This window comes from Lagopus muta, chromosome 12 (genome assembly GCF_023343835.1).
Source record: "Lagopus muta isolate bLagMut1 chromosome 12, bLagMut1 primary, whole genome shotgun sequence".
Lineage (NCBI taxonomy): Eukaryota > Metazoa > Chordata > Aves > Galliformes > Phasianidae > Lagopus > Lagopus muta.
In genome coordinates, this window is record NC_064444.1 from 16,725,669 (window position 1) to 16,748,518 (window position 22,850).

At 40.6% G+C, this 22,850-nt stretch overlaps 1 protein-coding gene across 5 annotated transcripts in view; it reads left to right on the top strand.

Moving 5' to 3' along the window:
- The window catches only part of SMPD3 (sphingomyelin phosphodiesterase 3), a 112,200-nt gene that overhangs the window by 73,994 nt on the left and 15,356 nt on the right, over positions 1–22,850 (top strand). For all 5 annotated transcript variants that reach the window (XM_048958430.1, XM_048958431.1, XM_048958435.1 and 2 more), the window contains exons 2-4: positions 260–1,884; positions 12,121–12,196; positions 19,963–20,118. In XM_048958430.1, coding sequence (XP_048814387.1) covers positions 547–1,884; positions 12,121–12,196; positions 19,963–20,118 — 1,570 coding nt within the window. In that variant the 5' untranslated portion in view covers positions 260–546. The remainder of the gene's footprint in view (positions 1–259; positions 1,885–12,120; positions 12,197–19,962; positions 20,119–22,850) is intronic.

A 22,850-nucleotide genomic window follows, 5' to 3' on the forward strand; every position in this document is an offset into this window, starting at 1 on the left:
GAAGTACCAATATCTGCCTCTGGCATCCTGGGCCAATATAATAAAACAGGAAGCATTACTTTAAGAGCATCTCTCATAATTTACAGAAATACCAGTCTCTCGTGGTTGGAGTTGCTCTACATGCATGGTCTGTAACTGACCTGGAAATTCTAAATTAAAAAAGGGAAATAATTTAGACTGTGAGGGATACCAGTATGAGAAAATTTGCTTTAAACTTTTAGTAACTGTTACATATGTATTGTGTCTCTTGTTCTTACAGATTTTCTTTTTGTCTCTGGAGCATTTCGTTATGGCAGCGTGCAGTGAACAATGACATGCTTTGACAAATACAGATGCCAAAAAGCCAAACAGAAACCGTGGCCTTCTTTTCTTTCTACTCCAACACAGTGAAATGGTGCTCTTACAGTTTTGTTATTGACTCTTACTGGAAAAAACAAACTTCTGACTGGACCTTTTGTTCCCCAAACCTCTCCCAGTGTTGCTATGGATGCTTGACACAGAGACACCATGTAGTAGGCCCTGAATTGTTGTCATAACTAAGTTGCAATGGTTTTATATACTTCCCCATTTCCCAACAGCTTTCTGTCAGTTCTGCATTCCTTTTCCTGGGGCCTAATTTTCCCATGTTACTGGTTTGCAGATAGGCTTGTGGCCTCTTTCGTTCCAACTACCTATGAAAAACGTCAAAGAGCAGACGATCCATGCTATTTCCATGCACTCTGCATCATTATCACCACTCCCATCTACCTGGCGCTGCTGGTGGCCTCTCTTCCTTTTGCTCTGATAGGCTTCTTGTTATGGTCCCCTCTCCAGTCAGCCAGAAGGCCATATATCTACTCCAGACTAAAAGACAAGAGCCATGCCAACGGAGCCGCGCTGCTCAGTGAGTGGAAGGCTGCAGGGAATGGGAAAAGCTTTTGCTTTGGCAGTGCCAATGTTTGCCTGCTGCCAGATTCTCTGGCGAGATTTAATAATGTGTTCAACACACAGGCCAGGGCTAAAGAGATTGGCCGGAGGATCCGAAATGGGGCAAGCAGACCACAGATCAAGATATATATAGATTCTCCTACCAACACATCCATAAGTGCAGCGAGTTTCAGCAGCCTGGTGTCCCCCCAGGGTGGAGACAGCACTAACCGCACTGTTAACGCCGGCATGAAAAGGACAACATCAATGGAGTACAAAGGAGACAATTCTGGCTCCAACAACAGTGAGGATGGTAGGGATGATAAAGCTGGATCTGGAGAGCCAAATGAAGGAGAGGAAAATACTTGTATTGTCCGCATAAATGGAGAGGACAACGGCCACATGTCAGACATAGAAACAGACATTGTCAATGGCCAGGCTAATGCCAGCGGCACAGCAGAACACTTGCTGGAAGGCGACACGGAGATCTCAAAAACGCCTAACCACAAACAGAAGGATGGAGATTCTGGCAGTTTAGACAGCTACTCTGCCTCAAGAGAGTCACTAGTTAAGGTTCGTGTTGGAGATGGGACAGTGGACCAAAGCACTGTTAACAACAAGCTCCTCTATAAAGCTTCAATCATGAAGAAGACTTCAGTACGGAAAAAGAAACATATGGATGAGACCTTTGATCATGAGATCTCTGCTTTCTTCCCTGCCAACTTGGACTTTCTGTGTTTGCAGGAAGTGTTTGACAAAAGAGCTGCAGAGAAATTGAAAGAGCAGCTTCATCACTATTTTGAATACATTGTCTATGATGTTGGGGTCTACGGTTGCCATGCCTGCTGTAGCTTTAAGTTTGTGAACAGTGGTCTGCTTTTTGCCAGCCGCTATCCTGTTATGGATGCTGCCTATCACTGTTATCCCAATGGAAGAGGAACGGACTCCTTGGCTTCCAAGGGAGCCTTGTTTCTCAAGGTAAGAGCTTTTTTTTTTTGAAGCCATAAATATTGACTCCACACATGTGACGAGTTATGCTATTTTCTGTCAGTCGTTTCTGTTTGAAGAAAGCAATTTTCAGGTCTAGATTACCTGATATAACTGATTTGTAAGTTTTGTGGCCTAGATAAAATGTTGAAGTGTTGGACGTGCATGGAATAATGGGGGAGGTAAGACCAGAGTATAATTTTAAGTACCAAAATTTGAAGTAATTTTTGTGGAATTTCAGTTTCTTTTTGCAAAAACCTCATCAACAAAATGCACTTGTTCTAAATGTCATAACACAAGTACAGCACAGCGGGCATTACTGTCAGATGCTAGGCCATGCGTTACGTGTTACTGTGAGTCATATAAAAAAGCAAGTATTAGCTCTTGTATTCTTTGGTAATAGTACGTGGCATAAACAAAAGCCTGTTTGTATCTGAGTACAGGTTTTCCAAAAAGTTAGATTTAAATGATCTGTACTGTACTCTTTTTATAACCAGATGAAGTTTATTCTTTCATCATGAAGTGTTGTGTGCAAAAAACACGTGTGTTGTGCCGTACACCAGGGTAAGAAAGACTATCCTTCAGCATATGCACACATTACGGATTAAGAGATTAAAAACAATCTGCCTTCAGCTGCCTGTTGCTGAGTCAATGATTTGTTGCCCTGCTAGGCACACAGCAATGTCTCCGTTTCTTTTGCAGAGAATTAAGCCTCTTTTAAAAATTCCACTGGGATGATGAACTTAATTAGGGATTCAAGTTGTTAAATAATGTTACAGTTAAGCAGGGAATAGGGACCAATTAATATGAAGATTCAATGATGACTACTATCTCTTAAATATCACAAAATTCCGTCCCAACTAAGAGACTGTTTTACCTTGGGTCTGTGTCATTCTGAGTTACTGCATCTTATACATAAAATACTTCTAATTGGGAGCTGAGTGTGTCCTGATATGAAGTGGCTTTTTCTGAATTGTGCGCTGTATGAGCAGTCAGTTCCTTCTTTGACCAAAAAAGAAAAGAAAGTAAGAATGATCTATTTTAGCTTTGAAACAAAATTGGTTTGAAGGTTGTTCTTGATGTAGAGCTTAATCTGACTGCATGCATGTGGAGTCCTGAGACAAAAGCTACAGTAAGCAAAAAGCCTGGCTTGTTTTTGACGTCACTGAGAATCAATTCCTTCACTTCAGAATTTTTCAGGTCTTACAGTGGGACACCAGCAAGCAAACCACCATCATACAGTGAGGGTGGAGAAGCACGGGGTCCTTCTAGCCAGTACTTTGCTGTTCTAAACAGACAGCTTTTGTCACTGCTTTTAGATACTTCTTTTACTGGCCAAAGCTCGTGCATTACCTTCTACGCATGTGCTGTAATCTAATCTACATTAGAGTTTATCTTGGTATGGTTTCGAGGATAGCAACACAGCCTTGCAAAAATACACCATCATCCCAAGTGCCTCGCACTCAGTAGTGGCATGGTGTTAATTGTCTCTGACCCGTGCAAATTCTTTACGCTTATAATCCTGGTGGAAAGCACAGTGCTCCTATTTCTGGAGTAGGAAATGGGTTACTTGAGTACTGTTTCTGTAGTATACTTTAGAAGCTTGTTCTTGCATAGCTGCCATCTCTGAGTCAAGGACCAGTTGCTTTCTATGCTGCTTAAAGAAGTGTGAAAAGGAAATGAGGGGAGACTTGAACATTCTGAAAGTACAGATAAAATCACCTTGTTTCCACTTACTGGGAGGGTGAAACCTTCATTGAAATCTTTCAGAACCCCAGAGAAGACCCAACAACTAAATTCAGAGGAATGTTCAGAGGAGGGAATGGTTGATTATCATTTAGTGAGTACTGTTTTTCTCCTTGCTACAGATCTAACTGTTGAGACAAATAAAAGGTCTCAGAATCAAACTTTTAATGCAAATGGAATTATTTTGAATGGAAAGGCAACACTGTTCTGGCAGAGTTGTGTCACGTAGCAGATACCTGCTGTCAGGGGTCTGTGTCTTGTACATTTTTTCCTTTTGGAACAGGTTCTGTTTCCAGTGAATAGGAAATTATCCATTGCCCCCATCTTTTCTTCTCTGCCTTTATCATCTGGATTGTAAAGTTCAGGTTGAGATTTGGAAGGATTTGAAAGATTTGCTTAGTCACACAGAATTATTTTACCCGAGAGACTTATCCAGCTCAAGGGTTATTATTAGTAGCTACAATAATGATTGGCTCTTATGTACTGCTTTCATTCATATGTCCCTAAGTGCACAATAAAGACAGGTAGCTATCTGCTAAACAGAAGGAGAAGCTATGGCCCAGGAAGTTCAGGTGATCTGAATCTGGTTTTAACAACTGGGGTGTCACAACAGCAACAAACCAAACAGACAAGGAAGCAAATTACAGGCTAATGACTTCATGCTACCTAAGAGATATCTGAAGACCTGTGCAAAGGAATCCCACCAGTCTTGGTCTGTTCTCTTCCAAAAGACACCTGCCACAAAAGGTGCTGTTGCTAGCACATTCCTGACAGAGATCACAGGCTGTTTTTTTCCATCTGGATAGGCTGATGTTCTCCAGGCCAGATGAAGGCAGCAGGATGACACGGTTGTGAGCAACTATTGTGTAAAGCCTGTTTTCTGCATTAGTGGCAGACTAATTTATATCCAACACTTTGATCTCCTCAAACTCTGGCAGTGTTTCTGTGTCCAGTATAAGAGGTTTTCAGTGGGACATAGAAGGAACACAGTCAGAGAAAAAAAATAGTGTATAATAAGGTGGAAACATAACTTGCACCCAAGTGACAATTTTGTGTCTGAAGTGCTGAACCACTATTCATACTTGCTGCTGAAGGCTCGGAGGAGAAGTCAGCAAATACATAAATCAGCCAATCCATTTCCATACCTTGACAGGCAGGACTCGTGGGAGACTCCACTGTGACTCTGAGTTCTAGTGCTGCACTTCACGTTAATTTAACAAGCCTAAGAAAAGAACCCTTGAGCTCTGTAGGTCTTACAGCTCTCACTTCTCCAACGGCTGCTCTGCTACAGATAGAGGAAAGACGTGTGAGTGACACAGATGCTGTCCTGGGCTGGGGATTCTAAACGAGGTTGCATGAAACTATATATAGTGTGTTGCAGCAGACTCGGTTTTCTGCAGCTGTTGGTTTGACACTACATAATTTTAATTCTCAGTATTTCTGATGAATTTAAAGGGAGTTTAAAAATACCCATCCCTTGCAGAAATTGGATTATGACATTGCAGTCAAATCAAGTTTAAATGTATTATGAGAGCACCAGTTTGTAAATTACTAGAAGGTTTCAAGGTCTTAACATTCATCTTGAGACAGTACTGGCAGTATGCAGCAATATCCTCAGTGATATTGCTTTCAGGGATGCTGTGCAAGTTTGGGGCTCTAATGTAATAAAAGCAGAAAATTCACCTCACCTGTTGAGCACCTGGATTGGAGAGTCTGTCCAGGATTTTCCAGATGTACCCATCTAATCAAACTTCTCCAGACAAATCTTTCCTCTTCCCTAGCCTTAAATTGTAATTGCTGTAACTAACGCACATCTAAACTGTGCAAGATATGTACATGCATAGTTGGGTCACAGAGGTCAACAAGAGAGAGGTTTTCAAGATGGTTATTAAATGAGAAGAGGTTTTGGAGTGGTTTTGTTCCTACTGAGACTGGGAGATGTGGAAGAATATGGAATAGATGGCTGTTCTGCACACTGTAATTTGGGAGGAGGCTGTTCGCTTCTTTGGCATCTGTCAAGAGCGCTGGTTTTAGCAGAAATAAGAATTCTGACTTAAGGCACAGTATTATAACAAAGCAAAAGCAAAAGCACAGTCTGATGTGGGTAGTTTGAATAATAGACTGTTGGAATCAAAAGGGAAAAATTGTAAGTCTTGTGGGTTTTGCACAATTTCTGAAAGAACTTGTGTTTAATTAATATTAATTCCTAAGCTTATTAGCAGATTTAGTTTTCAAATTCTCTGAAAATTACTGCTGTTCACAGGAATTACAGTAACTGTGCAGAGAACATGTTGTTATTCTTTGTTTTAAAGGAAACCTAGCAACCTTTGCTTCATGTGCAAACCTAGCCTTGCTCTCAAAAGAGGTGATATGGTTTTAACAGACAGTAAAAGGAGCTCTGACTGCACAACTGCTTCCAAGCAGAATTCACTTGCTACTTCCCAAGCATCTGCCATTTATGATAAAAGGAGGTTCCCTGAATTACCCTCCCTGATTCTTTTGCATTTTACTGATGCATGTAAATTCTGCTTGGTCATTTAAGCTTTCTTTACGTTCTCTTAACAGCTTTCCTGTGCTGTGGATGGTTATGAAGGGCTAACTTATGCTACGCAGCTGCACAGCCTATATAACCTTAAGAATTACACAGAAAAGCAGGATGGCTGCTGAGGCCAATAGGAGATCTGGAGATTTCAGATTTTCTTCTCCTTGATCAGTTGTCCCGTGTTCAAGTTACCCCAGGATGTTAAAAGAAATGTCTAGTGCTGCTCATGAATTTGTTTAGCTAACTGTAAAGCCACCCCATTTAACTTAGGAGGGTAACCTAAACATCTTCCACATGTTCAGTTTTTGCTTTAAAATGTTAATGTAAGAATTGGACAGAGTCCAATAAACTTGCTGAGAGGTTTTTCATGGTTTTCTTTTTCTAAAGTAAAGAGGTAACTCTACCCATGATACTTTACCATGTTTACTTCACCTTGATATAATTTAAGCTATTAATCATGACCTTTTTCTCCTTCATTAGTAGGGACGTGCTAAAACTTTTGTGGAGGATGAAATGCAGGTTGGAGAGAGTGAGCTGTAGGCTTTATCCCTTTCAGAAGAGAAAGAGCCCTTCATTCGTGGCACCAATTTACAGCCACTTTCCCTCAAAAATAAACTTAATGAAGCTTTGCCAAATAGCTAATTCTCTCAGCTGCTAGAGCAGCAATTGTTGTCACATAACAGCTACAAAAAAACAGAATGAAATGATCAAGCACTACTGTGGGTAGAAAGAACTGCAAAGCACCAAACAGAATTTTGTGCTCATCTCTAACATGTAAAACCTTTTAAAAAGTTATTTAATATGCTTAAATATATTGATAATCATATATTAATACTTTAATATATCTTCTTTAGAAGTCACTACATATCCCTGAAGGCAAAAAGCAGAGTTGTCAATGTGCTAATACAGGATGCATGGTTTTGCAATGGCTCTGCTCACCAAAAATAACTACAACAAAGAGGGCAAGGTGCAGGAATACAGTACGTCTTTTCTGCAAGTTACCTCTAATCTAAATCACCTCTGTGGGACAGGAATGTTTGAAGTATAAGTAGCTGCAAGTTTTCCTTGGCAACATCTCTGAACAGGAGGGGGAATTAGGGCAGTTTGACTCAGTATGCCAGCTTGGTGCTGACTTTCCTCTGAGTCTTGGAAAATAGTTAAAATGGAGGTGAAGGGAGAAAAAAAGCCTATGAGGAACTGATACAATCTCAGAGACTAAAAGTTGAAAGAGGAAAGCTGTATTATCTCTTCCTTTTTTTCTTCCTTAATGCTACAGTTTACTCACTGTATTTACACAGGAGGTCTTATGACGTTCTCCTAGCAGCTGAAATGGGAGGAACAGCTGTGTGCTGCTACCTGGCTGTCTCAGAGCATCAAACCAGGCCTGAACCAGGAGCGTGCAGAGACACTGCTCCTGTGTGCACACAGTAGCTTTATCTGCAGTAATTCGTTAAACTTCTCCTCACGTATTTTTAATGCTACTAATATTGGCTAGTATGGCAAGAGTAGTGTTTCTGTGGGAGCATGTCACTGTCACATCTGCTGTAAAGTCTGCTTGTGTACCCTGGTCCTGTTGTCTGTTGTGTTCTGATGAACTAACTTCTGGCCCCTGCACAGAAGATGCTCCTCGTGAGTTTGCTTCAAAGGAGAGGTTTTTTTCCTATGGAACATGCAGGTGTGCTTTCAGCCTGACTAGTTTTAACTCCTAATAAGAACATCGTTACTTGGTTCGTGTCATGACCACAGACTCGTCTGCCATAGAGCTGTACACTTTGGAGACATGCCTTCTTCACAAGATAGAGAAGCAATCAGTACTACAATTCACATTTATTCCAGTAACAAAAGTGACAATTTGTCAAATTCTCAGATAAAATGAATGGTGTGATTCATCTACAGACCAAGATGTAATTGAATCGTAATGGTGAAAGCTACAGCTGCTCTGTGTAACAGCCCATCTCCCTGAGAAGCTACCTTTGGGTTTTTGGCTGCATGCTGACTGTGGGCTGCTGAGCTCTCCAGCTCTTTCTCCGGTTTGCCAAAATCTTAGTTCTTTTCTGGTTTGCACACCTGGTTTTCCTTCCCGTGACAGAAAAAGCAATGGCATATTCTTTAAACATGTATGTATGTAAACCCTTCGTATTAAAGGGTACACACAGCAGTTGAGAAATTGCCTACTTGTCATAGAATGGCTACGTACCTCTAGGTGATGTGAAGCTTCTACAAAATGTCACAAAAGGTTGCTTCCCTCTTAACGAACTATTTTTGTCTACACATTACTGGACAGTGTTTAAGAATCTTGTTTGAATCTTTAATTGAGTGTGATTTTTTCCTGAATACTACAGCTTCAATTTTTAAGCATAAAAGAATGAACTAGAGTGAATGAAATAACATTACTTGCTGTCATGGGGATTTACTGAGCTACCTGGAAAATCTTGCACATTTCATGTTTATCATTCTCCAGTATAAGAAGTATACAAAGCTGTAAACACGACAAGTATGGTCTTGAACAGTTTACATTTATACACATCTGTCCCAGTAGTGCAAAACAGCTTAATCCTATCTGAGTCTCAATAGATATGCAAACAAAGGAACAGGGAAATGCTACCTGAACAGTGGGGGCATTTCAGTACCAGCTTAACAAATAGCTTCAGATCTGCCATTGCTGTGTTAGCAAACCATCAAATACCTGGAAGTAAACATTCTTTTATTTCATTCACTCTAGTTGTAAAATTTCAACTGTTGCTACTTGAGAAATTTGTCAACAAGAATCCTTCCAGTGCAGCCTTGCTAACGTGATTTCTTTCATGAACACTATTTGTTACCTGCTCCCCATCCACTTGGAGGACACAGTAGTACTTTGTCTTGGAGAAGCTTTCAATACACAGCAATAGGAATTTACACAACTTTGCACTGTACATGACAGTGTCAGCATGGTTCCTCCAGTGTATTCTACTAAAGCTCTGTGGCATAAAGTGGTAAGGAATCTTTTAATGAGAAGTACTTGATGTCAGTCCCCTGTGACTAACAAGAAAAATCTGGAGCTGTCGGTTTTTGCACTTATTTAATTCACGGGCAGGGAATTAATGTAAATATGTTACAGTGCAAACTGGCATTTTGATTTCCAGGCACAAATACAACCACAGCAGAGTTAGTAGGTTTTTTAAAGGGAAAAATGCCTCCTCCTCATCTGCAGAGAGCTTCTTCCAGCACCAGCAGCGAAGAGAATACAGATGTTGAGTGCTGTAACAGAGGTCAGAATGCACCTCGAGCTTTTACTTTTCCAGAAGTTTGAGTAGTTTGATTACTTAGCCTTTGCAAATGTAGTAAGAATTAGAATTAAGAATTTTGCATATTTCAGTGTAATAATATTGAAAAGGTTTTGTCGACTCAGAAATTATGCAGGAGATGCTACTAAACCTCAAGATAACTGAGAGTTTAACAGTATAGCACATATGGCTTTTCCCTCTTGTAATGGCTGACCTATTTTAGAAAGCTGGGAACTTAGATTTAGGTAATATTTTACAATACATTTCTGTATAAGTAGCAAAGTGGTGCACAAGACATCTAAGACTTAAAAAATGCAATATCTGAATACTTCCCTATAAAAAAAAAGTGTATCAATGAATTTGTTACTGACGCTGAACTACTAATGTAGACCAACTGAAGTCAACCTATGTTTAGGCTTATGAGGAATGAACTACTCTGGCTTATTCACTTGCACGTATTTTCTATGTAAATATGAATTTAGAAGTGCCTTCTGCACTAAGAAGGAAGAAGCACGTTCTACTTGTCAAGCGCTGACCTGGCTTGGTGGAAGTGGAACCTTTCTGCCAGGATCCACGTTGCAGGCTGAAGCGAGCAGTGGCTGTTCTCTTCCTGCAGGGCTGCCACGAAGGTGGTTGGGCAGAGTCACCACAATATAAAATAGCCTTGAAAATGCAGTATTCTAAATGTAGCTACAGCACTTGGCCACACAAAGGAATGTTTCTGCACAAAATTACAGGGCTTGTAGTATTTGGGAGGTCAAGTAGTTTTCCTCACTGTCCTTTTTCATCTGTGAAATACCAAACTAGACTGAATAATCCGATTTTTATTACTATTTTATTTCAAACCATATTTAATGTATTAATGTTTTTCCTGTAGCTGGGGACTGACCAAGAGGCTGCAAGAATATTTATTTTCTCTCTCTTAGTAGTTGTCATATTTATATTTTCCTCCATTATGATTATACTCAAAACAACTCTGTGTGGCTGTTTACATCAGTGCTGCCACTTAAAATAAAACCCACAAGTCAAAGAAGTTGGGGAAATGGGAAATCTGGGAGATGAGCGGCTTTGGATATACTTCCATTCTGGCACTTTCCAAAGAAATTCTAATTCTGTTAATGAACTACACTGATGTCTGCTCATTTTTTTGTTCTTGTTTGGTTCTTGAAGTAGAACACTGCTCATGAGAGCACCTCTCCCACTCCCTCAGAGGTGCGTTCTGTCCCTACCACGTGCACAGCCAAGCGGTGCTGTCCCCTGGCAGGGTGTGTTGTGCCCACTCACCTGCAGGCAGCTGCAGTCAGTCTGGGCCATTTCTTGTCATTCTTGGAGAGCTACAGATCCCAAGTCCGTTTCAGTTTAGATACGCATGTACAGGGACACTGCATTCCTCATTTCTGATTAATGGCTGTGTGGTGCTACATATAAATTCGTTTAAGAGTACAATGTCTTATGAAGCACTCCATTAAGGCTGCACAGGAAATTCTAAAGCCAATTTGAGTTGACTTTCTGAAATGACTAGAACTTCTATTTGCACATTCAGCTTTTAGACTTAAATCTTTTATGCTTTTCTGGAAAACAATTCCATCTGCGTTATGCACTGAGAGGATCCTAAGAAGCACATTCTTGCTCTGAGACAAACTTTACATGCAGTGTTTTCAGTGTGGTTATGTTAGGTAACAATGGAAGATGTTATCACATGCACAATTCTTTGCTGCAGGAGTCATTGCAAAACTGCAAACCAGTAGACTTTATGACAGTTTTTGATGCTGACGTCAAAATCTGATTCTGAGTTACTAAGTTTGGAAAGCAGTATCCATACACCTGCCTGCCCTGAATAGTAGAAGACTTACACAGATGTTTCCCAGTGTTTTCTTGAAACCATATACACAGTGTAAGAAATTGGAATGATCCTCCTTCTAATTCACCTCTGACACCGTGACAGGTTCAGACCAAGGCAGCCTGCTGGAGGAAGAGTTCTGCAGCCAAACTCCTGCAGTACTCAGTGACAGCCACCAGCGGATCTCTGCATTCCTTGAGATCTTGCTACTTTCTTGTGAGTTTAACAGAATCCTCTGGCTTAGAGATAAATCCAACACTGATGTACTTCATCTTCCTCTGCCTTCAGCCTCTGTGAAGGAGGTTAACTCTGTGGAAACAGCACTAGGAGCACCACCAATATTCATCCTGTCTAAACGAGGATGAAACAGACTTGAGGACAGAATAATGCAAGATGTTTATTGCATGCTTTTCTAGCTGAGTCAAATACTGAAAGTTACCAAGGCATTGGTAAGTACAAATGACTTCTAAATTCACTTGCTTCAAAGCCAGCTTTCCAGTTATACAATTATCAGATGGTTCTTAGTTTTCTTGTTTTTTCAGCTGTCCGAGTAAACTGACAAAACTGTGTGTGATGGTGGCTTTTTTTTTTTTTTTTTTTTTTTAAGCAGTGATGAAGGAGTGTGTGTGTGTTAGATGCAAAATGGGACCTCAGTAATGCCAAGTGTGATGATCAGGTGTTCCCTGAGGGGTTTGTGTGTTCCCAAAGCCAACTAGGTGGAAAAAATGGAGAAAAAGGCCGGTGGCATGTATGAGCACTGCACCACTGCAGTTGGTAGTGGAGCTGTATGAGCTGCTCCATGGATGACCTTTTGTCTCTTCCTTTCCTTTCAGGTGCAAGTGGGAAGTACACCTCAGGACCAAAGAATTGTGGGATACATTTCCTGCACTCACTTGCAAGCTATTGCAGGTACTGTCCTAATTTGCTTCTCACAATTTGTCACTTTTCTATGCTAACAGTGGCACTATGCAAAAGCTGCCGGCATTGCTCATCCAGTGTTTTCCACAAAGAGCAGTGTGCATTGAGGACAATGGTGAAAGAGCGAAGAAAGTAGACAAATACTTCACAAAATCTTTGCATTTCTTTCTTGGAGTAATTAAGTATTACAAGATAAGCACTGTAAAAAATCCCTTGAGAACTCTTCTTCCCTTTGCTCTCTTGACCAAATACCATTATTTCAGCAAATGCATTACTGTCACCATTAGTTGCATTTATGAGCCCATATGTTGGCTACCAGTGTACAAACGAAAGTTATGCAAGCAGAAATCAGAGGTTGAAAGAAGCCTGAATTCCCTGGTTTTACCTGCCAATTTCATACATAAACAGCTAGCAAGTTAACACTGTTGTTGAAAATTTTTCTTAGATGTGTTTCAGAAGGAATCCCACTGTTATATTCGTTACAGCATGAACCAGCACATTATGTCTCCTTTGTTCTGTGAAACAGCATTTTCTAAGATCCGTAAGGATAAGATGCCACAACACTTAAGTGGGGTTTGGAAGGATTTGTTAAGAATCCTCACTGAATTAACAAAAAAGAACAAGATGTTCTTTAATAGCAGATGTCTGACTGTGAGATATGTGGATTCCACTGCTCATAATAAGCAGACTGGAATTTCATGTAGGTCATCAGGTTGTGGCTGGGCTTGTTTCCTCCTTAACCATCGCAAACCTTTCTGATGATAGCACTCAGCACTTGGCTCTCCTCCTGTCAGTAGGCAGAACTAGACAGTGACCTTATCTCCATTTTACAAACCAACTCCAGGAAGAGAGAGCAGGAAAAGTTAGTAACTTCTGGTAGTTCTGTTTCATTTTTACTGTTCTTACACATATGTTTTGAAGTGAAGTTTCTCCATTTTAGCTGTTGGTCTGAACACTTGTTAATTAAATGTCTATGGAAAATATTCCACGTCTCTCTCCTATCTTAGCATCAAAACTATTAGTTCCAGACTTTACAACAGGTGTAGTAATGAAGTAACAGTCAAATCTAAAAGCCTTTGCTTTGTGCAAAGGGAGGAATGCAAACACTTAGTTTTACTCGATGTGATTCTTGGGCTCCTGAGGGAGTGCTGCAGAGCACCAGGCAGCCCTCCTGGACTAGTTGAAGACAGAATGTATGCTGCAGGTTGAGACAAGGCAGAAATGCAACGTGAACAGCAGAACTTTGTGCTCTACAGTATGTCCAGGTTAGCCCAGACAGCCACCATTCCCAGGGCGTTAGAGAGACGGAGAGTTTTAAAGAAGATGCATGAATTTTTCAAACACGTTTTAACAGTGCACCGTTGTTCAGTTTTCTATTTCTAACTCTGGAATTATGGTAATGCACGGTGAGATTGCTGTTGTAGAGCTGAGGATTGTTGCTGCTATTGTTTGTGTTATAAGCCTCTGGTTTTAGTCCAGTTTCTTTTTGCATGTTTTCTTAGCTATAACCACATTATGACATCACTAAAATACGAAATAGGAATGGGAGAGAAAAAAATATGTATGTATTGGGAAGTTAACATTCTTTTTTACTAAGTCAGTCTAAAGCTTCTCCAAACCCCCCCCCCAAAAAAAGTAATTTTACATTTTCCTATTTATGTTCTTGCTTTGTATTTTTATGCTTATCTGGCTCAAGCAACGTTCAGATAGAACAGACAAGGATCTAAGAGTCTAAATGGCCTTTGATAAATCATATTAGTTTATGTAATGAAATAGAAAACTAAAGTTCATAACACTTTGGCAGAGCTGCACTTCAACGTGTATCATCTGATTCAGGACATTTCACACATTTTAAAAAAATGTCAAAAAAACCCTCAGGTTCAACTGTGTAAAGCTGTGTTATCTGTAACAAGAAGCACTGCTTAAAAGGTTAACCATTTAAATCATCTTGTCACACGACTGGGTGCAATTTAGCTTCCCCTCTAGGATACGCAAACTTGTGCTTGACAGTTGTGGTACTTACATGAGTATAAAATGAAGGGATGCAACTGTTCATGGTCAGAGAAGAACTAATGCTTTTTTTTTCCTAAGAGATGTGCTAGCTAAACCCTGTTCCAAGCAATTACAATTTGTTCAGAGCTGACTTTCACCTTTTTCACTAAAGCTTTAGAAATAGATGTAGATTAATCTAACCTCTCAATTCCGTACCTGTTCCTGAATGTTGTTACGAAGGAGCTTTTCCATTACTGCTCTGGAAATAGCTGCATTTCAGTGACAAATGAGGGGGTCCTTAACGAGTCTAGAATGTTATTTTCCAGGGGGCTGTTAACTTTACATGGCTTTTCTATGTTTTTCAGTTAGTGTTTAATGTTCTGGGAAGATTTTGCTGCCTAGAATCTACCTACTTCCCAAGTCCCTTTGAGTCATGCCTTTTAGACGTCCTACCAAGAGACTGAATGGAGGGAGCCTCAAGCTATTGCAGCCCAGGTGCAGATAATATGCACTGGATGCTCTCTCATAAACTCAGACATGCTTCTTTTTTGCATTTATTGCAAATCCAGTCTTTGGCATGTGCTGGCAACTCAGACCTTTCCAGAACTGGCTTTACCAATCCATATGTAGCTTAAGCAGAACTCAACTCGAGAGTGAGAGATCTCTCAGTGTTTGAAATCATGGCTTGTGATCAACAATGTCTCTGGTGTTAAGCATCCTTAGGCAGTGATTCTATATACATTTCCGAAGCAGCAAAGCTAGTTTATGCACACCACGTCAGTGTACCCTTGCCTTTCCTCTCATTTACACTATCAGCTGTCACAGGCTGTGCTGTACTTGACTGGGGACCTTACCTAACTGCAGTCTAAATGAGCAGAACAACAAGGTTCTTTCGTTGCTGTTGCTGTTTTGGTGTTTTTTTGTTGTTGTTGTGTTTGCTTTCCCCAGCTCTTTTCCCCAGGGCAGCTTAGTTCATCTCACAGTCAGCATGGCACAGCCTGTCTCATGGCTAACCTGGGTGGGTCCTTTGGTTGTGACTTGGAATCCACACTCCCTTTGATTATGCTTCACATCTTACATTTTCTTTTTTTGCTCATCTTCTCCAGCACTGATCACTGCTGAGAACTGTTTTTAAAAGCTTGCACTTGCAATCTTCCCATTTCCAGTCCCTGGCTGGGCTATCAGCTGCTTTGTTAATTCTCCCTAGTGCTCCTTACAGCTTTCTGAGGAGGACAAAGCAGTTCTCCTTTGGCACCTCCTTTTGCAGTTCAAACTAAAGCCAGATTTCACATAATCATTTCAGACGTGAATGAAATGGGCAGCTATGATTATCCTACAAAGAACGAAGGTGAAGTATTTGTTTATGCTAGCTGTGATTTCTCATAATACCCTTTCATCCTTCCATGAAATCTGAAGCTGAAGGGAACTAGCAAAGAACTGGGAAATGCTGACTGCAGGAACCACTCACCACACGAATACTTGCAGTTTTCCAGCCCAGTTACTGAGGAAAAGGGTGTAGAGCAATTAGCACAAATCTGTATTCTCTGGTTAATCACTGGTGGCAGTCAATCAGATCAGTGATTCTATCTGAACGTTTAATTACAGGGGAAGGCTGGAAGAAGGAAAGTGGAATGTCATATTGGGGAGATATTTCCTAGTGCCTTCTGTTAATATTAACCAATGCTGTTTCAGTGCAGCAGCAGGCAGGCTCTGAAGTGTTGTTTTTTTTCAATGACTGTTCTGGACTCAGGCTTGGCTTCTCCTCTACTTCGGTGTCCAACCAGGTCAGTTACCTTCATCTCCAATGCTACAGATCACTGGGAGCTGTTAAGACTCAGTCTCACTAGGAAGTTTTGCACCCAGATATGAACAGCACCTGCTGTGTAGCTACAGGAAGGCAGACAACATTAGTTTAATGCTAATCTCAGAAAACAGTTATATTCAAGTTGCGTTTAGGGGATTTTTTTGTTGGTAACAGAGCTGTAGCTCACTTCATTGCACTCACTTCACTTCATGTGCTCAAGTGCAATTGCTTCCATGACCTCTAGTGGGGAGAACCAGAGATGTCAGAGAGGGGAGAAATGGAGATAGCAGACTGTCACAGGTTCTGAACTTGCTCTATTTCTAGAGCTGCAGTGCTTTCTTCTGTGGTTTTCCGGCGTACGGTGCTGCTCCGAGGCTCGTGATTGTTAACAAGGGAGATGTATGTCACTGTGCAGCTAACGCTTTTTTAGTAATGATGGGGCATGCTGCCTGGTGTCTTTCACAACGTCTTCCTGAAATGTTTTTGCATGTCTTTCTTCTATGTTTTTCTCAATAGTTTCCTGTTTTGGAGAATTTTGCCTCTTTGTGTCTATTAAGTGGTTTTTATGTTTAGTAAGTGACTTTGCTGTGTTCTGTTTCAGGTTGTTGTCATAGTTTTATGCCCTCATTGGTAGTGGCTGTATTATCTGATCACTCATCCTAAGCAAAAATATGCCAGATAGATACTTCCAGAAAATGCAAACAGGATTCTGACAATTCAGGGATCAATTAGACAGCTCTTAGACAGCCAAGTAATATAAAATCAGGACTCTGTGTAGAACAAGATAAGTTACTGTAGTCTTGTCATTAGACACCAAGCTAGTAGTTGCAAGGCAGGCCAGAAGAGGTTATCTCTCTCCTTAGAGATAAGCTAGGATAGAAAGATGCAGGTGATGCAAAAGGAGGGTCTGTGAGTGTGAATAAGCTTCGCTATGAGAGAGATGGCTCTGGAGGGATCTTTAATTAATGTGCATGAATGGCTGATGTGAGGGTGTAAGGAAGACAAAGGCAAGCTCTCCTTGGTCGTACCTAGTAACAGAACAAGAGGCAATGAGCACAAACTCAAATGCAAGAAAGAGCATTTAAACAAAGCAAAACTCCTTTATAGTGAAGGTGACTGAGCACTGGAGCAAGCTGCCCAGAGGCTGGGGAGTCTCCATCTATGGAGACACTGCAAGCCCAGCTGGACAGTTGTGAGGGGCCTATATGAGCATGCTTGGGCAGAGCCCATGGACTAGATGGTTACCAAAAGGCCTTTGCAAGTTCTTCCTTTCCCTGAAGCTGCATCTTTAGTTAAGCAGAATGCAAACGTTAGTCACGCGCTCTGTTTGTAGTTAGTCGCTATCACCTGCTGTGGGCTGTATTTGTTCCATGTGACCTACTTCTTGTGCTTTTGTCTAAATACATCTTAACTGTCGGGTGTTCTTGTGCTCTGTAGTATACTGGTATGCACGATCAGCAAATATGTCAAGTGCACTTCTGCACTGTATGTGCACTGTGGTAGCAAGGGGGTTTTCCAAGAATTCAGTGGACTGGATTTGTGTCAAGCAGTGTGATTAGGGTATTATCTGAACGTTATGTACAAGTGCTAGAAACTGTAGGTCAGGGAATAGTTCCAAAATGCTCTTGTATGAATTTGTGTATTACAGCCCATCTGCTACAGATTTGTTGGGAATACCTGAAGATTAGAAGGAAAAAAAATCAGATTATTTGTTGTTTGAATTAACAGCCTGAAGAGATGAGTCACTGTCAGAACCTACTTGAAGGTCTCTTTTCCTGGTCATGTTCTTTTCAATATTTCATGTATTTATTTAGGATTGTATCAAACCACACTTGGTGGAAAGTTTTTGATTCTGTTTGCATTTAACTATCACTTTAACAGAGCCTGCCCCCAGTATTCTGGAAAGTTGAACCACTCCCAGGTTAACTGTGTTAGGAGAATGAAGGTCTGGTGACTGAAATCTGTGTGCTAATGCAGAGTTCACATTTTAAAAGCCTATAAAGTGCAGGTGGCAAGCTCAGGTGAGATGACTGATTAACAAGCTGTGAGGATGCAGACTTACATACTCACGATCTCCACAGTGAATCACCATTGAAAGCGGCTCTGGACATACATAACTGATGTTCCTAATTGTGACTACAACATTTTAACAGCCATCACAGGCTAGCAAAGTAGAATCATTTTGGTTAATGGTCTGTAGGTTAAAAGAAAATTCTAATAAGAACAAGTGACTTTGGGCTCACTGTTTTTGCTTACGATTGTGGAATTTGAAAACAAATCTCTTTGAAGAGATGTCCTGAATCGACATCATTTCATGTCTGAAACAAGCAAAGTTGTAACTTCATGACACGTACAGTGAAAACAAAAGGAAAGGAAAGGTGATGTAGTAAACAATTATTCCTAGAATGTGTCTCTTCCTACTTCTTTCCCCCTATAAAGCTTTCACTGATTCTCTTAAAACGGTTACAGTGATTAATTCTTTCTTAGACTTTGTCACCTAATGTGCTTGAAATTAAGGGTAGGTAGTTGCCATAATTAAAAGAGCTGGTTTGTGTCAGTTTCACAAACAAAGAGCATTTGGCAACCAATCATCCATGTCACTTATAAACACAGGGGCACAACTTCAGCACTCGTAGTCATAAGATAACGTCCCTGCAGCCAGTGAAAAGGATCTGACTATTCATTTCTGAAGTACAGCGTGAGGTACACATGTTGTACACAGACCTTTAGAAATATGAAAAAATACTTTCAGCTTAGTAATTCTTACTTGAACATAAACAGAACCCTTCCTTGGATGGATTACTACTGTATGAGTAAATTGAATGTTGACGTATAAATCCTAGTAACATTTGAAAGTTAAATTTTTCATTTTTTAAATTTAGAAAGCAAAGAAAGATCAAGTGGTTTACTGCAGAACATGCTGCCCAGACTTGGCCAAAGGGTGATATTTATTCTGAATTCCCAATCATTAATTTAGCCTATCATATCATCTTCCACTTGTGGCCAGGAACATGACTGCTGGTCAGTTTCCTGCAGCACAGGTGTCCTGTCTTCCTGTTTCTTCAGGAGTGCCTGTTATGATTCCAGAAGAAGATATTTGCATCATCAAAACACGGTTCCTAACGAACTCCATTCTGGGCTAAGCCTTATGTAATGAGTATGCTCTTATCCATGCCATTTTTTAATTTCACACCTTTTTTTCTCAAGATGTCTAACAACAGCATAGCAAATAATATCACCATATTATTAATTACAAAAATGTGTCCACGCTTAAACAACTACAGAAGTTGTTCACCCGTTAGTACTATTTCAGAAATTTGACTTTTACTGAAGTGTCTGTAAAGATTCTTGTGACTTCTATCTGCTCATACTGTATCAGGTATCCTACAGAAAAAGCTGGTTGAAACACGTAACTAAGACACTTCCCTACACAAATTCATATGTGCAGTGTTTCATAACCGAAGGCTGGATTTTCATCTGTTGTTATTCTGTGTAAGAATTTTGAATACACCTAATTGTATAGGTGAAATTCCTTTTATTGCAGAAAGGCCCTGCAAGGCTAGCATACCACTTACACCTCTCATAAATCTGAGGCTTCAAATGGCCTTGTCTAGGCTCAGTGATGCATGTGCTAAGTTGGGTGGGGTTCTTTCCTTATTTTAAAGAGAAGGCGCTCCTTTAATTTTGTTGCCTCTGTCTGCCCTGCTGAAGGGATTATGTTTGATGGATAGTAGAGAAAATGAGATCGGAATTGCTGTACGTTATTTTTCTCTTCCTAGTTTGCTTTAATCTCAATATCCTCTAAGTGAAACAGGTAAGATTCTGACCATGCTCTGCTCTGTCTGCTGGGCCATAGCAATGGCCCTAGGGATTTTGCTGGATGCACCACAGGCATGCAATGTTCTGAATGTCACGCTAAAAGAAAGGCCTTATTTCTTGACATTTCTTCTTTCCTTTGCAGGAGACACTACTGTTCGATGTGAGCAACTGGATATGCTTCAAGATTGGCTGTCTGAATTCAGAAAATCTACCTCCTCCTCCAGCACAGCCAATCCAGAGGAGCTGGTGGCTTTTGATGTAATTTGTGGAGATCTCAACTTCGATAACTGCTCCTCTGGTAAGATAAGCTTTGCCTTTTCCTTGCGTGTGCCTAATCCGACATGGATAGCAGAGTTCTCGATACATTCATTCTGTGGGTTACAGCAGTGTACTAACTAGTGACTGGCTTGTGCAAGGGAAGGCTTAAGAAACGTCTTAAGATAAGTCTTGTCATGAGCCAAGAACAGCAGCTCACGCAAATTCTGCCAAGTTATTAAACATGATGGTTTTTAAGGCACAAAGGGCAGCAATTTGCAACTTGCTGCAGTAGCAACAGTGAGAAGAATCTAGTTGTTTGGTGTTACCTGTGTGAGGTAAATGTGCTAAAACACATCATATAATTTCAGTTATTAATAAAAGGGGTGCGTGCTACAGGATTTTTGCAGGAAAAAAAAATCTTGCAATTAATAGCCTTTTGATTGTGCATGTACACAGATGCAAGAGATTAATGCCCCATAGAGAACTCAACATCACTAAATCGATCTTGGAAAAAATTAATGGATGGCTGTGTACCTTCCATGGCTTTTATCTGAGTTGAAATTGTTTTTATTGCGAGTTGAAAAACAAAGAATTTTAAATGTTTTCTTCCATATTTGGAAGCAGGGGGCACTGGAAAAAAGAACGCCAGAGAACCGTAATTAATGGCTGGTGAATTTACAGACAGCAGCCTTTTCAAACATAGGCAGTATACTGTTAACAGTTATACAGCCAACAGAGTGGTGCTATATCATCTCTGCTTCCCTCTTGGTACAGTTCATGCATCCAGCAGAGTTCCTTGCTTTATGCAGTGGCAATGAACTACTGGTTTGCAGCCGGCATGTGGATCAGCAGAGCTGACGGCTGCAAGGCCAGCTGCATGACTGGGCCAGAACTGAAGTACTGAGATAAGAGCATAAGTCAGGTAGGTGAGGGGGTGTTCAGTCATAGAGATTTCATCTGTGCACTGTGTTACAGGGTGCAGAGTACAGGTAAGCTCAAGCTGCAGCTTTCAATTGGGGATTCAGCAATTAGAAAATTAAAATTGTGTGAGAAGGAAGGGACTCCTACAGGCCCTCTGGTCCAGCTCCCTGCAGTGAAAAAAGACATATACACATCCAGGCTGGATGTGGCTCTGGGCAGCTTGGTCTGGTGGTTGGCAGCCCTGCACATAGGAGGGGGGTTGAAACTGGATAATCACTGTGGTCCTTTTCAACCCAGGCCATTCTATGATTCTTTGAAATACGGCTCGATCATGTGCTCAGAGCCCCATCCAGTCTGACCTTGGGTGGCTCCAGCAATGGGGCATCAACAACATATCTGAACAACCTCTTCAGACTATTGAGTTTGTAGATTAGCAGGTGAATATGTGATCATCATCACATGTGAATTCTGTAGTCTTCATAAAAAGCCTAGGTAATTGGGACAGAGAGGAACAATTACTCCAATAATTTACAACAAAATAAAGCAAAATAAGCATTGTCAGATCATAAAAATAGGTACCATTCTCTCATCTCATGGCTCGTATCAGATACTTGTAATGGAAGATTTTAGCAAAGTCAGAGAAACAATTAATTGAGAAGAGACCACCAACCCAAAACAGCCTTACTGTTCATTTCTAGCTCATCGGTACAAAAAGTAATTTAATCACAACTATGTGATTTGAAATAAACTCAGAACGGCCGGAGGAGGTGTTCCAACTCCAAATCCATTATGGGTAGTGGAAATGAACAGTAAGCAGAAAGTAAACAGAATGCTGCAGTGAAACCAAGTTTTTCAGGACAATACAAAGGTAGCAGGAGTTGGGAAAAAAGGAGGAAATTCAGTCAGTAACAGTCTTCAGCTAGGCACGCTGCTTCAAGAGAAGGCTGAAGAGGTAACTGGAGCAGTCCCAGTGAAGGGAGACAGGAGCTGGGGGATACAAATGGGCGCAGCTACTTCTGTTTGACTGCAGTTCCAGCTGCAGTATTCTTGGATGGATGCAACGGCTGAAGGCAAATACATCCTTCAAGGAAACAAACTATCTTCTGCATACCAAAGGGGATCCTGCCCAGTCAGACTGTGACAGTCCGCATAAGGGGCCATATAGCATGAAGAGAAAGACGTGGGTGAAGCTGTGAGGTAATGTGTGTGCTCAGCATCCTCTGACTGAGAAGTTCTGGTACTCTAACCAATACCTTGAAGTACAAAGCAAAATTAGTGCCTTTGTGACTTGTCTTTTTAAGGCAAAAGAAAACACAACTATTTGTTTTTGCAAATATAGTTGTAAATGTTGCAACTAATAATAAAGACACAATTAAAACATAGCTTATAAGAATGTTTTTGTTATCTGTAACTTATTCATACTCTGTTCCCCTTTAAAATTCACTTGGTCTGGGAAGTGAAATTAAGCTGGCTATTATTTGTAGATTGCTTTGCTTCCTTATGCACTAAGCAAGATTAATGCAGTGTTTTAAAGTTGGCATGTATTCTTGTCCATTTTACATTACTCATTGTTTTAAGGACATTCGTTAGGATTGCAGCAACTGAACTGCTGGGTTTTTCTGCCTTCAATAATCAGCTTTCTGTAATTCTGGGTATGGGTTGTTTTTGGTGTTCTTTCCCACGCCACAGATTGATACAGCAAATAATTAACGTTGTTGCAGTGAATATCAAGCTTCTATTCTTAGATGTATTTACAGCACAGTTTTCATAGACCTCCAGGTTCACAAATAACCTTATTCTTTTGACAAATATTCTGAAACTAAGTTCTCCCTCCTAGCTGTGGGGAATGAT